Here is a 14,156-nt window from a genome sequence, read left to right as displayed (position 1 = left end):
ATATCAAATAATTAATTAAAATATGAAACAAATCTTATGACATTTATAGAAGCATTTTTATTTAATAAAACATTTGCCGGAGATTATATCAGAAAGCTTAACAAGTTTTTCATTTTACAAATTAAAATAAAATTTTATTTAATGAAATAAACAAATGTTACTTACATATGGTAAAACATATTAACTAAATTTTAACTGGACATATAATAACTATTAAAAAATAATAAAAAAAAATTGTGTTTAAGTTGTTTAAAAATATATTTAATGTATACTTTATACCTAATTGATATTATATTAATATAAGAAAAAAATTAAATTGAAGTAAAATACTTTGTTATTATATCTTTTTATTTATTTTTTAAAAAAAAATATTCTTATTAAATAAATTTATTGTACTTTTAATTATTTGTAAAATAGTTTTATTAATTATTATTATAATTTTAAAAAAATTTTCATATTTAGTGATAATTTCTTTTATACAATAAATTTGAATAATGTTTTAATAATTAATTTTTTAAAAAATAAAAAACAATTTTAATGAAAACTATTTAAAATATTTTTTATATTGAACATAACTTTATAGAGTATTTATTTATTTTCTTTAAAAACTTACAAAACTTTTTATGATATAAAGATAATTCAAAGTCTATTTTAAAAATAAACAATCAACATGTAAAATTTTTGCCAACTGTTTTTTATATAACAATAATAATTTTTATACATTTAACTTTTGATAAATTTAATTTGTAATTGATCACTAATTGTAAACAACTTATAAAATAAGTTTACAAAAAAAACCAGAGTAACTTTTACTAATTTTATCAGAAAGTGGAGCAACAAATAAGTATCAAAAAATGTAAAATGTGATTTTCTAAATTTATTCAGTTGTAAATAACAAACAACAAATATTCAACTAAATATAATCAATTTTAGTTACTATTATTTTGCTTATAACTGCATTCAGTTGGAAATGTACATCCATGATGTTGAATAATTGTACTGGCAGCAAAATTAGCGCATCTAATACATTCTTCAATATCTTTTCCTTGAATTAATTGTGAAAGGTACCCTCCAACAAAAGCGTCTCCAGCACCATTAGTATCAATAATCTTCTCTTTTGACAAAAGATCAACATTATGTTCTGTTATCTTACCTTCATTACATACAATTACAGGTTCATGTCCTTGAGTTATGATAACAATACGTTTTCTTTCATTGTTAATTTTTGTGTGTTGTGAAAGTTTTAATGCAATTTCTTTCAAATCTTCAGTTCCATATTCATTGGCTTCAGCATAAGTTAAAGCTTCTGTTTCATTACCAAATAAAATATCAACATATGGTAAAGCTGCATTTAAAGGATCCTTGTAAAATTGACAAATGAAAGGTGCAGACAAATTCATACATAAAATTTTGTTATTATCTGCAGCATGCCCAGCAATTTTTTGAACAGCTGGTGGGCAAACAGTAAGGAAAAATCCGGATATGTAGAAAAACTTTGCCTTATTAATTAAGGAAACATTAATATCTTCTTCAAGATGATTTATAGTAAATGTGTTAGCAGCACCAAGATCTGCAACCAATGATCTATGGGTGTCATTGATTAATGCAGCACATCTTCCAGTTCTTACAGTTGAATTAATTTGATATTTAACATTAACACCTGAAAGCATTGCCTTCTCTTGTAATGTTTCACCATTCTTATCATCTCCAATAGTACCAAAGAAAGTACAAGCTTTTTCTCCTTTAACAATCCATTGACATACTCTAAGAGAATTTTGGCATGATCCTCCGGGAATATATGCAATGTCTTCCATTGATTCCAATTCATGAAAAAGTGCTTCATGACTTTCATCAGCTAATATGGCATCATTTGATTTTAATTTATACTTTTTGAGAAATTCTTGATCAACAGTAGTTTCCATATCCAATAAAGGATTTCCTACACCAAGAAGTATTCCCTCATCTATATTTGTAACCATTGCAGACAATAAACTGAAGAAAATTAAAAAAGTTTAAGAAAAAGTTGGAGAAGACTGTCCAACACACAAGTAATTAGCAACTTTTTGATTGATAATAAAGGTATCAATTGGTAAAACGTTTATGATTTACCATAAAGAGCATATAATTAGAAGTGTGATACTATTCCACACTTTCACTAAGCCAGATGATGCTATCTCTGGAGATATTAATATTAGTAACTTAAGATTGACATTTCATGTTATTACTTAAATACCAGAGAAAATGTTATTTTGTAAAATTAAGAATACAAATTCAAATAAAATACTTTAGCATTGGTTATTAATATTCTTTTACTTTTCTTTGATTACCGTAAAATTTTAGATGAATAAGTTATAACATGATCATAAAAAACAAAACACATAAATGTTCTATAATGCATTTTGTTTAAAATTCGTTACAAATATTTGTCAGTATCTGAGGGATTAATATATTATTTTTAAAAATAAATAAATATATATATTAATGTTTGTGTTCTATACAATTTTAAATCCTTTTATAAATTAGATCGTAACCTTCAAGTAATTAATAAATATATTTTTCAAAGTAATTTTCACCAACAAAATAAACGAACACTTTTTCTACATTAGTAAGTTTTAATATGTACACAACAATTTTTTACAAGTAAATCTAAAAAAAATTTTTTTAAAGTAAAGTATATAATCTTAATAACTACAAGTCACAAGAACAAGACAATTAAAGATATATTTAATCCAGTTACGTATACAAAACGAGTAGTAGACAAAAAAATCATATATTTGGTGACAACTATACTTACACAATATAAATTAGATTCTAAATAATTCACTCTAAAATTTAGATTCACAGATTTCTTAAACTAATTTACTTTAAATAATACTATCGCATTAATTATTAAAAAATTGGAAATATATCCGGCAGTTCAAAACTTCTTTCAATCACTGGGAAATTCTTAACGATAGAAAACACCACATTTATATATTTTATAACAAATTGCATTAATCAATAGACATATAGAATTTCAACGAAATTTTCCGTTTTGCTGAAAAAAAATATACCGTATACAGGAAATTTGAATGAATCAAACTTCTCCACTTTTTGTACTGAATCTTATATACTTCTTACTACAGTGATACATTCGGCATAATAGAAAGATAAAAACATTTTTACCATGTCAAAAATAAATAAAAACAAAATTATCTTTACATTTAAACATACTACTTGCACTGTTTTCAATGGAAAAGAAATGTTAGTATTACTTAAAATTAATTCAACTAGTAGGATGCATAAAAATGTCTGCTTAAATATTCAATAAACAATATACTTTATCTAACAAACTACTCCTTCACTTTTTAATATAATCCTTCTGAAATTTACATTCTTTTAAGAGTTAGAAAGTTGTAAGTATCATCAATTTTTGCAAAAAATAATATACTGTAAAATTTCCATTAAGAAACAATGTTATTACAATTTTTCTAATAAATTCATCCTCACAAATTTTATTGCAATTAACTTTCTGACTATTCCAAACGTTTCTTGGATAAAAGATTGCCTTTTCACACCATGCCAGTACTTACTACTCCTACCTCAAAATAAATTGTAAACTTTTCCGTCTATCAATGATCAAATTCTTTTGAAATAATGATTTTTAAAAACTTTTGAATGACATTAAAAGTTACGATTTGAATTCGACTACTTTTAAAACAATAGAGTGATAAATTTGATTCGACAAAACTTTTCTGACTGATAAGCAATAGAAAAAAAATTAAATTTAAAACAATGATACCTATCCCTTATGTTACAAGGAATACTTTGGAAAACATTTACAATAAAGAGCGTTTCTATCAGAGTAAAATAAAGAGAAAGTGGCATAAATATATTAAAAATTCTACACATTTCTAGATATTTCGAAGTCATTGACAAGCAATGCTGTGCGAATATAATTTTCTATGTACTTTACATGTTATTGTTGTCACACATTAAATGTTCTAGAACGTTCCATTCGCAAAGAAAATATTGGTACGAAGTTATTTCAATGTTCGCATAGCGCAATAACTTTTCTCGAATATTCTGGTGGTGTGTTTGCTTTCATATAAATAGCTCTGTTTCTCATTTTCAATACGTTGTTACCCACCTCTTCTATGCACATTTTTCTCCAACTGTGTGTTAGAGTTATTCTGTTACTTTCAGTACGCCGTTTGCCCTAACTTTGTATTTTCTTTTTCATTTTTTCTACTTTAGTGACACTTTTTTTATCGCGTTTAACTTTCTAACTCTTTATTTTAACGTGTAATATTATATTAATTTACTTTTAGTTTGTATTTTCATAATGGCTGAATCAGGACAAACAGAAACTTTTGCATTTCAAGCTGAGATTGCTCAGTTAATGAGTTTGATTATCAATGCTTTCTACAGCAATCGTGATGTATTCCTTCGTGAATTGATTTCTAATTCTTCTGATGCTTTGGACAAAATTCGTTATCAAGCTCTTACAGAACCAAAAGAACTTGATACTGGAAAGGATCTCTACATTAAGATTATTCCAAACACAGCTGAGCGAACCCTTACAATTGTTGACACTGGTGTTGGTATGACAAAGGCTGATCTTATCAATAATCTTGGTACTATTGCAAAATCTGGTACTAAAGCCTTCATGGAAGCTCTTCAAGCTGGTGCAGATATCTCTATGATTGGTCAATTTGGTGTTGGTTTCTACTCTGCTTTCCTTGTCGCCGACAGAATCACTTTAATTTCAAAACACAACGATGATGAATGCTACATGTGGGAGTCATCCGCTGGTGGTTCATTTACCATCACTGAATACAATGATCCTGAGTTAACTCGTGGTACAAAAGTTATTCTCCACATCAAGGAGGACCAAGCTGAGTATCTTGAGGAAAGAAAAATTAAAGAAATTGTTAAGAAACACTCTCAATTCATTGGTTATCCAATTAAATTGGTTGTTGAGAAGGAACGTGAAAAGGAAGTTTCTGATGACGAAGATGACACAAAGAAGGAAGGTGATGTTGAAGATGTCAAGGAAGATGAAAAGAAGGAGAAGAAAAAGATCACAGAGAAATACAATGAAGAGGAAGAATTAAACAAGACTAAACCAATTTGGACACGTAATCCAGATGATGTCACCAATGAGGAATATGCTGACTTCTATAAATCTTTGTCAAATGACTGGGAAGATCATCTTGCAGTCAAACACTTCTCTGTTGAAGGTCAACTCGAGTTCCGTGCTCTTCTTTTTGTTCCACAACGTGCTGCATTTGACTTATTTGAGAACAAGAAAAATAAGAATGGAATCAAGCTTTATGTCCGCCGTGTCTTCATCATGGATAACTGTGAACAGTTGATGCCTGAGTATTTGAACTTTGTTAAGGGAGTTGTCGATTCTGAAGATCTTCCACTCAACGTTTCTCGTGAAATGCTCCAACATTCTAATATTCTTAAGGTCATCCGTAAGAATCTTATTAAGAAATCTTTGGAGCTCTTTGAAGAAATCGCTGAGGATGCTGACAACTTCAAGAAGTTCTATGAGCAATTCTCAAAGAACATTAAACTCGGTATCCATGAAGACTCAACAAACAGAAAGAAACTTTCAGAGTTCCTTCGTTACCATACTTCAGCTTCTGGTGATGAGCAAGTTTCACTAAAACAATATGTTGAAAGAATGAAGGAGGGACAAAATTCAATTTACTTTATCACCGGTGAATCAATTGAGATTGTATCCAAGTCTTCATTTGTTGAACGTTTAGTCCGTAAAGGTTATGAAGTCATCTACATGTGTGATCCAATTGATGAATACTGCGTCGCTCAACTCAAAGAGTATGACGGAAAGAAACTTGTTTCAATTACCCGTGAAGGACTCGAACTTCCAGAGGATGAGGAAGAGAAAAAGAAGTTCGAAGAAGCTAAAGTTGAGTATGAAAAACTTTGTAAAACTATGACTGATATCCTTGACAAGAAAGTTCAAAAGGTAGTTGTTTCTAATAGACTTGAAGAGTCTCCATGCTGCATTGTTACCACAGAATCTAGCTGGTCTAGTAACATGACTCGTATCATGAAAGCTCAAGCTTTACGTGATTCATCTACAATGGGATATATGGAGTCTAAGAAGATTCTTGAAATAAATCCAAATAACTCAATAATGAAGACATTGAAAACTCGTATCGACAATGATCCAGACGACAAGACAGCTAAGGACCTTATCATTCTTCTCTTTGAAATTTCTTTAATCAACAGTGGATTCACACTCTCCGATCCATCAGCTCATGCCAATAGAATCTATCGTATGATTAAATTGGGATTGGATTTGGAAGCCGATGATCCAGAACCTGAACCAGTCGCTGCTCCTGTAACTGAAGTTCACGAAGATGCTGGAGATTCAGCTCGTATGGAAGAGGTCGATTAAGAGGTTTAATTATTTTCTGCCAGATCTCTTTTTATTAATTTTAATTGGTATTATTTCGAGTTTTACATGTGTTGTGCTAAGATATTCTAATAATATATTTTTTTATATTTTACAGTTTAATTTTTTTTGTTTAATGATTCTGACTATTGTTATATACAGTTAAGGGTTCATTTTTTAAATGTGAAAAAATTTATCACAGAAAAAGATATTTATTGTATTTTTCGTCTTATGTTTTTGAACAATCAAAGAGAGTCAGTAGAAAGTTAAAAATTTTTTAAATAGTATTATTTTAAACTTTTATATTTTTAATAGTTTTCATAACATATTAATATTTAAAATAAAATATATTACATTATAAAATAAATTTGATATATAATAACAAAGAATCTGAACTTGAATATTCTAATAATTTTTCAAGAATAAACTTGTAAAAAGCCTAGAAAATCAAGTGATGTAATAAAGATAATTCTTTATCATCAATTGTAGAAACTGATGAAATTCTCTTTGCTATGACGAAGAATATTGGAGCAGCAACAGTATTTGAGAAGGATCTGCAGGATAATCAAAAAATGCTTTGCAGAGCCGATTCTAAACATAACTTCCAAAAAACTAGTAAAAATGTTGAAAGAATGATGGCCCCAGTAAGTCCTTATCATTCTTGATATATGAAGGGGATAAAAGCAATATGCATTCAAGAAAATAATCTTGTGATCACTGTCTCTTGTTGAAGTGTGATTTTTCTTTTTATTTATTTTTATTTAAAATGAAAAATTTTTATCAAAATTTCATTATAATAGTAAAAAGTTGAAATAATATATACTTTAAAAAAATGTAAAAAAAAAGTTTAAAAAATAAATACATATAATAATATGTCAATAAAATTTAAACAAAAAATTGTTCATTTACCATTGATGGATGAATATCTATTGTTATCTTACTTTGACTTTTCATTTTTTTTAAAAGTTCTTTTTTCTCAATATAATGATGTTTTAGTCTTGTACATGCTAAATCAGCATAGTAACATGGTGTTGGAATTCCTATAGGATCTGTACATCTTGTACATATATTAGCCATCCAACATGTTAATAAACTTATTTCATCTAATGTAAGTTTCCAATCATCATAAAGTGCATATACATGACAAGGTTTTGAAGTACCAAGAGCTCCTTTATGTGGAATAACATAAAAATCAAGAAGTTCTGGATTTACAATATCTTTTGAAATGACAGTATTAGGTGGAACATTACCATTAAAAAATTTATCTATACTTTGTTTTGGATCAAAAAACCGTACACCATGACGTTTTTGAACAACTAAAAATGTTATAGTCGGTTTATAATTTTTATTTATACTTTCACAAACTTTATGTATTGAATATACTTCATAATCCATTGTAATTTTAAATTGAGAATCAGCTACACCATCTCTAAATACTACAATGTGTTTTGGAACAACACCAGTAGCATTTTTAAAAGAAATAATACGTTCATGTATTTGTTCTTGAAAATATTGAAGTGTTTCCATACTAAAAATATATTAATAAAAAATATATTAATAAAAAATAAATTAAAATTACTTACGCTTGTTTATTTTGTTTAACTGTTGTTGTATGAACTCTACCAGATATAGCATATTTAAAACCTAAAATATCCATTGATCCAACTACAGCAGATATTGATGGTATAAAATTTTGACCAGAGTCATGTGGAGATGGATGTATAACATCAGCACCAATATAAATTGTAGCATCTTTTTCATTAAAAAATTTCTTTTTAAAATCAATTAATTTTTGATTATTATCTTCATAATATAAATCTTTTGATAATCCTCCAAGTTTTCCATTAATTTTCATTGAAATATTTAATGTAACTCTACATCTTGGATTAGAAACATTTACTTTTTCTAAAGTTTTACTTTTTAATACTTGTGAATGGCATCCTAAAAATTCTTTTTGTTCACAATACATTTTAATTAATCCATAAGATGTACAACCATCTCTTATAATAAAAATTATGAGATGATTCTTTTTATCAGCATCATTAAGTTTTTCTAATCTACATTTTAATACTTCATGTAAATTATCTCTTGAATTAAAATTACAATCATATAATGGTGCTACATTTGAATTAAATCCACAACCATACTTTCTTACATTATTAATAATATGATTAATTTTACCAATATAATTACCACGTGCCTTTGGATTAATTGGATTGTTAACAAATACAATACCATAGGTAAAATTTTTTAATTTATTATCATAAATACTACGTTTTTTTTCATCAACAGGTTGTCTTACTTTAATAGTAGGTAAAATTTTACCTGTTGTTTTAATTTGATTTCCTATATCAGTACCAAATTTTCTTAAAATAATATCTCCATCTTTTTTTATATCTTTTAAATAATTGTTGATTTCAGAGAATTTTTTTTCAGGTAATTTAGTACAATTTTGAACCATTTTAGCAATTAAATGTCCTTCTAATTTTTGTTTTAATTTTTGTGGTTTCTCACTAATTTTAACAAGTTCCATTGGTATGTAAATTTTAGCTTGCTCAGGATTCATTTGAATCAAAGGTAAATTTGGATATTTTAAATTAATATTATATCTTTTTTTATAATAATCATTAACAGTCATTTTTTCACCTTCTATTTCTATCATTGTTTTACTTGGAATTTTATCAATAACATTATAAACAGTAAATTCTCTTGATTTATTATAATCTACAGAAAGATTTAAACCTTTTAAAAGATTAGTCATTCGTTGTCTTTGTATCTGATTCATTGATAAATTTTCCAATTTTAATGTATTTACTTTTACACCATTAGCCTCACAGTAAAAATCTATTGCTGTTAAATCTGATTTTGGAAATAAAGCATAATTTTGATTAATATTTAATATTGGTAATCCCCTTGGTCCAAGTGATATACTAAAACATAAACCTGGCCAAATTTGCCTTAAAAAATCCAAAGATACTTTATTTGAATATGCTTCACTTGGTTTAAAAAAAAGTTGATTTCCTATTCCAGTACATTTTTTATTATAATTTTCATTGTAGGGATTTTTTGCAAATTGTGTAAGCATAAGATTCAAAAATGTTTTTGATTCAAAATGTGAAATATTATCATTATTTGTCAATTTTATTAATAAGCTTTTTGCTTTTTCAAAACGAACATAATTAATTACTTTCGCATTTTGATCTATTATAAATTCATACTTTTGATTTTTCATAATTCCACTTAGAACATATAACAAATTAGAATCATCATAAACAAAATTATCAAGATCAAATTTATTGTCAGCATCTGCTAAAACTTTCATAACAACAGCTCTTTTTCTACTATTTTTAAATTTTTCATTTATTTGTTTATCAGAATTTAAAAAATGAACACTAAATAAATCAACGTATAAATTTTCTTTTACTTTAAAATTATATACATTTGTAATAATTGGTAAATCTTTTCCTATTGTTAATTCATCATTTGTTCTTAGTCTATAGGATTTGAAATTTGGTTCATCAACTGTTATCAATTTACCACGACAAATGACTGGAGCAACATCAGGTTCCTCAATCTTTAAACACTCCAAATCAGTAGGTATTGTAGATTTACTTGAAATATCATGAGATGATGGCTTATCTTGTTTACTATCATCATGAATATTTTTTGAATGTTCCTTTTCTTGATCATCCGAACTTATTTTTTCTTTAACATCTCCTCTACCACGAAAAGATAATTGACCTCTTTTTCCTCTAATATTTTCACCTTGACTACCTCTTCCTCTACTACTACTTCCTTCTTGGCCACTTCTTCCTCGGCCGCCGCCACCACCTCTTCTATATGAAACTTTTTTAGGACTATAATCCATTTTATCCAACTAGAATTATATTTAAAAATAAACATAATTGCAAAAAAAAAAAACAAATTTAATAATAATACATTCCAAAACGTAATGAAGCATGATAATTCAAAGTATACATTTATATTTACAAACCATAAACAAATGTACTAGAGACAAAATTTGCAAATATAAAGTTTTCTATTTAACATGTCCAAATTGAATGTTAGATAAATATAAAAAATTTGATATTTTAATTAAAAAAATATATTTATTTTAAATTCATAATATATGCTTATTCTTTATTGACACATTTATTTTATAATATAACTCAACTTTTATTTTCTATTAAGATCAAAATATATAAATTAATTTGATGAAACATTACTAATTAATAATAATATTTTTTTTTAAATAATTAAAATAATAGTTAATTTATTAAAAAATGAAATAAGAGATTTTAAAATAAATTTATATCAAAAATACACCTAAAATAACAAACTATCTGTGATCTTTAATCTATGATAAAGATAAAATAGTTTGTATTACAATTTTTTATGCATGTATTTTTTTTATTTCTTAAATGTTATGAATTACTATAGATAAAAATTTGTGAATAATTAATAATAATAATTGATGAAATGATATAGTACATCAAACTTATCATTAAACAAATAATTTATTTGAACGTTTAATTAAATAAAAACTAGGATAAACATAAATGTACTTGTTAATATATAATAAGATTGTAAAATGTAACATTTTATTATAATATCTTAATCAAAAAAAACTTTTAATAATTAAATAAATAAGTGTGAATATTTATAAAAATTTCTTCTATTAAATATTTCTTAATAAAAACAAAGATATTTACAAGTTAAAATATTACTGATATACTTTTAAAAAAATAAAAATCAACAATTTTTTAAAGCGAACATTAGATAGGAAAAGAATTAATAACACTTTTAACCAGAAAATCACTATGTTTTATCGTAAGAATTATACATGTAACGCATACATGATAAACTGTTAACAACCATTAAATGATCTTATTCACCAATTGACTAATGTTTTAAATAAAAAAATGAAAAAAAACTAATTTTAATAGTAATTTTTAATATATCATAGAATAATTATATACATAATACCAAATAAAATTTTGAAATTATTTATAGTTATTCAAGTAAATTTATTTTTCCATTGAGAAATTGAAATTTTGTTATTGTGATCTTTTTTCTATAAGACAAAAACAACAAAGTACTTTTTGCTAAAAGTTTATACTTTGACATTATTGTTAGTAACATTAATGTTTATTGCAAAATCAGTTAAGAATAATTTCATGATTTTATAAAAATATAAATAATAATATTTAATTGAAAAACATAGAAGAAAATGTTACATAAAAAACTTTTTATCAAATTGTAAAATCTAAATATTTTATTTTTATTAATCAATGATACTTATACCAATATACAATTGTTTAATAAATATTCCCTAGTTTTAATATTATAACTTTTTTAATTTTTTAATGCTACTATAAGTAGCCTTTTTTTACATAATAAAATAAAATGATCATTTTTTCAATATATTTTATAAATATAAAAATGTAATATATCATGTTTAGTTCCTATGTATAATAATACTTGAAAAATTATGAAAAAAAAATATTTTTACTTAAGCTTTTGTTAGTTAAAGAAAATTGTAAAATAATAAAATGTTAGAAATAAAATGGCTATATTTTTTAAAATATACTATGATCTCTCATTAATTTTTAATAATTTTTTTTTATATTTTCAAATAAATATAAAACGTTTCCAAATATTATAACACTTTCATGCTTAAAAACATTTAACTGAGATTAATGAATAAAAAAAAATGTAAATGATAATAAAATAAATATTAAGTTTTAATTAACATAAAATTACATAAAAGTTATTGAATATAAGCTTTGAACTCTGAAATTTTTTAGCAAAAATATGAATCCTGTGAAAAGTGAAGGTTTTTATATAAATACATTTTTTCTATGTTAATTGATTAAAGGAAATATAATGCCATCAGTATCATTTTCATATAATCAATTTCAGATGAAAAAAGAACAAGTCAAGGACAATAAATATTATAAAAAAATGCCTGCCTTTTGCTATATTTTGTTTCAAATTAAAAAATAAAGGATTGAAACTTTTTTAAATAGACTTCAAATCAGTTTTCATTTGAAGTCCACGTTCAAAATTTTTTTATATCTCCAACCCCTTTTGAAATATAAAAAAACGATGACAAAGAATTAAGCGCGCAAAAATACCACATATCATATCTCAAAATTGGTTGATATTCAGAAAATATTTTCAACGTAGACTATGTCTAAAAACTAATAAGAAGCTCAGCGCATCTAATTTTGTGCTTCTACGATCTCATTTTCCTGAGTTATAAGCATGCTCTTGAAAACGTTTCTCAAACTACATTTCTTGTCATATCTCAAGTTAGAGACATTCTATCAAAACAAGACTAAATTTAATGAACTTGTCGTAAAAAACTGGTCTAGAATCGTCTATTTAATGTAAAATAACTTCATTAAATCGCAAAAGGCGATTTTTTTCAAAAAATATTCCCCACTTTCACTTCTAACTTCAAGTGATCATAACTTCTTAAGTTTCAATTCTAGCATAGCCTTGATTATATTAGAAATTCATGATTTTCCAAGGGCTATCGAATGAATATAATTATGTTTCCGGATTCCAAAAAAAAGTTTTTTTTTAACACCAATGTCAAATATCACGTCAGAAATTTAGAATTTAAATTACCCATTTATGAATTTTACTAAATTTTAAAGATATTGTTATGGAAATTACTTATGTTAGAATAACTTTTTGAGAAAAGATGATTGGTACCAGTTTCATTATTATATGTCAAGTTTCAGCTGAGATATTGAAAAGTCGAGAACAATGAATATTTTAGAAAATTTTCCGCCTTTTCTTATATCTCGCTTCAAAACTAAAATAATTGAAAGCAGTTTTCTGAAATAGACTTCTAATCAGTTTTCATTTAGGGTCCACGTTCAAAATATTTTTATATCTCAAAGCATTTTTTAAATATAAAAAAATGATGACAAAGAGTTGAGCGCGCAAAAATACCACATATCATATCTCAAGATGGGTTGATTTTATGAAAAACTTTTCAACGTAAGCTATGCCTAAAAACTTATAAAAAGTTCAGCGCATCTAATTTCATGTTTCTACGATCTTATTTACCTGAGTTATGAACACATTCTTGAAAACTTTTATCATGCTACATTTCTTGTCATATCTCAAGTTTGAGACATCCTATGAAGATAAGATTAAGTTTAATGAACTTGTCGTAAAAAATTGGTCTAGAATCGGCTATTTATTTTCAAATAACTTCATTGAATCACAAAAGGCGATTTTTTTCAAAAAATATTCTCCACTTTCGCCTCAAACTTCAAGTGATCATAACTTCTAAATTTTTAATTCTAGCATAGCCTTGATTATATTAGAAATTCATCATTTTCCAAGGGCTATCTAATGAATATAATCATGTTTAAAAATTCCAAAAAAAAGTTTTTTTTGAACACCATTGTCAAAGACCAAGTCAGAAATTTATAAACTTCGAATCCTTTTTATATCTCGATTAAAAATTAAGATAAATGAAAATAGTTTTCTGCAATAGACTTAAAATTAGTTTTCGTTTAAAGTATATCTTTAAAATATTTAGATATCTCTAATCCTTTTTGAGATATAAAAAAAATGATAACACATATTCCTAGCTTACAAAAACACCACATATCTAATCTCGAAAAAGTTGAAAATCAGAAAACCTTTTCAATATATTTTGTGACTAAAATGTTGAAGAAAACCCAGCGCATCATGTTATATGTTTATAGAAGTTTGTTAA

At 25.5% G+C, this 14,156-nt stretch overlaps 3 protein-coding genes across 3 annotated transcripts; 1 reads left to right on the top strand and 2 right to left on the bottom strand.

Annotated features, from left to right (window-relative positions):
• Positions 1-929: 929 nt before the first annotated feature.
• SRAE_1000116400 (Adenosine kinase) lies at positions 930-1,979 on the bottom strand (the record flags this gene model as incomplete). The annotated part of the gene is made up of 1 exon (XM_024648086.1): positions 930-1,979. The coding sequence occupies one exon, from the start codon at positions 1,977-1,979 to the stop codon at positions 930-932; it is 1,050 nt and encodes a 349-aa protein (XP_024502099.1).
• A 2,345-nt stretch (positions 1,980-4,324) lies between these two features.
• Positions 4,325-6,415, top strand: SRAE_1000116300 (Heat shock protein 83; the record flags this gene model as incomplete). The annotated part of the gene is made up of 1 exon (XM_024648084.1): positions 4,325-6,415. The coding sequence occupies one exon, from the start codon at positions 4,325-4,327 to the stop codon at positions 6,413-6,415; it is 2,091 nt and encodes a 696-aa protein (XP_024502098.1).
• An 882-nt stretch (positions 6,416-7,297) lies between these two features.
• On the bottom strand, positions 7,298-10,280 carry SRAE_1000116200 (Protein argonaute-2; the record flags this gene model as incomplete). Its single annotated transcript, XM_024648083.1, has 2 exons — positions 7,298-7,940; positions 7,996-10,280. 2 exons carry the CDS (start codon positions 10,278-10,280, stop codon positions 7,298-7,300), a joined length of 2,928 nt encoding a protein of 975 aa, XP_024502097.1.
• Between the last annotated feature and the right edge of the window lie 3,876 nt (positions 10,281-14,156).

The sequence above is a fragment of the Strongyloides ratti genome (assembly GCF_001040885.1).
Source record: "Strongyloides ratti genome assembly S_ratti_ED321, chromosome : 1".
NCBI lineage: Eukaryota > Metazoa > Nematoda > Chromadorea > Rhabditida > Strongyloididae > Strongyloides > Strongyloides ratti.
The sequence above is the reverse complement of the archived record's forward strand: the minus strand, read 5'-3'. Positions and strand labels throughout refer to the sequence as shown.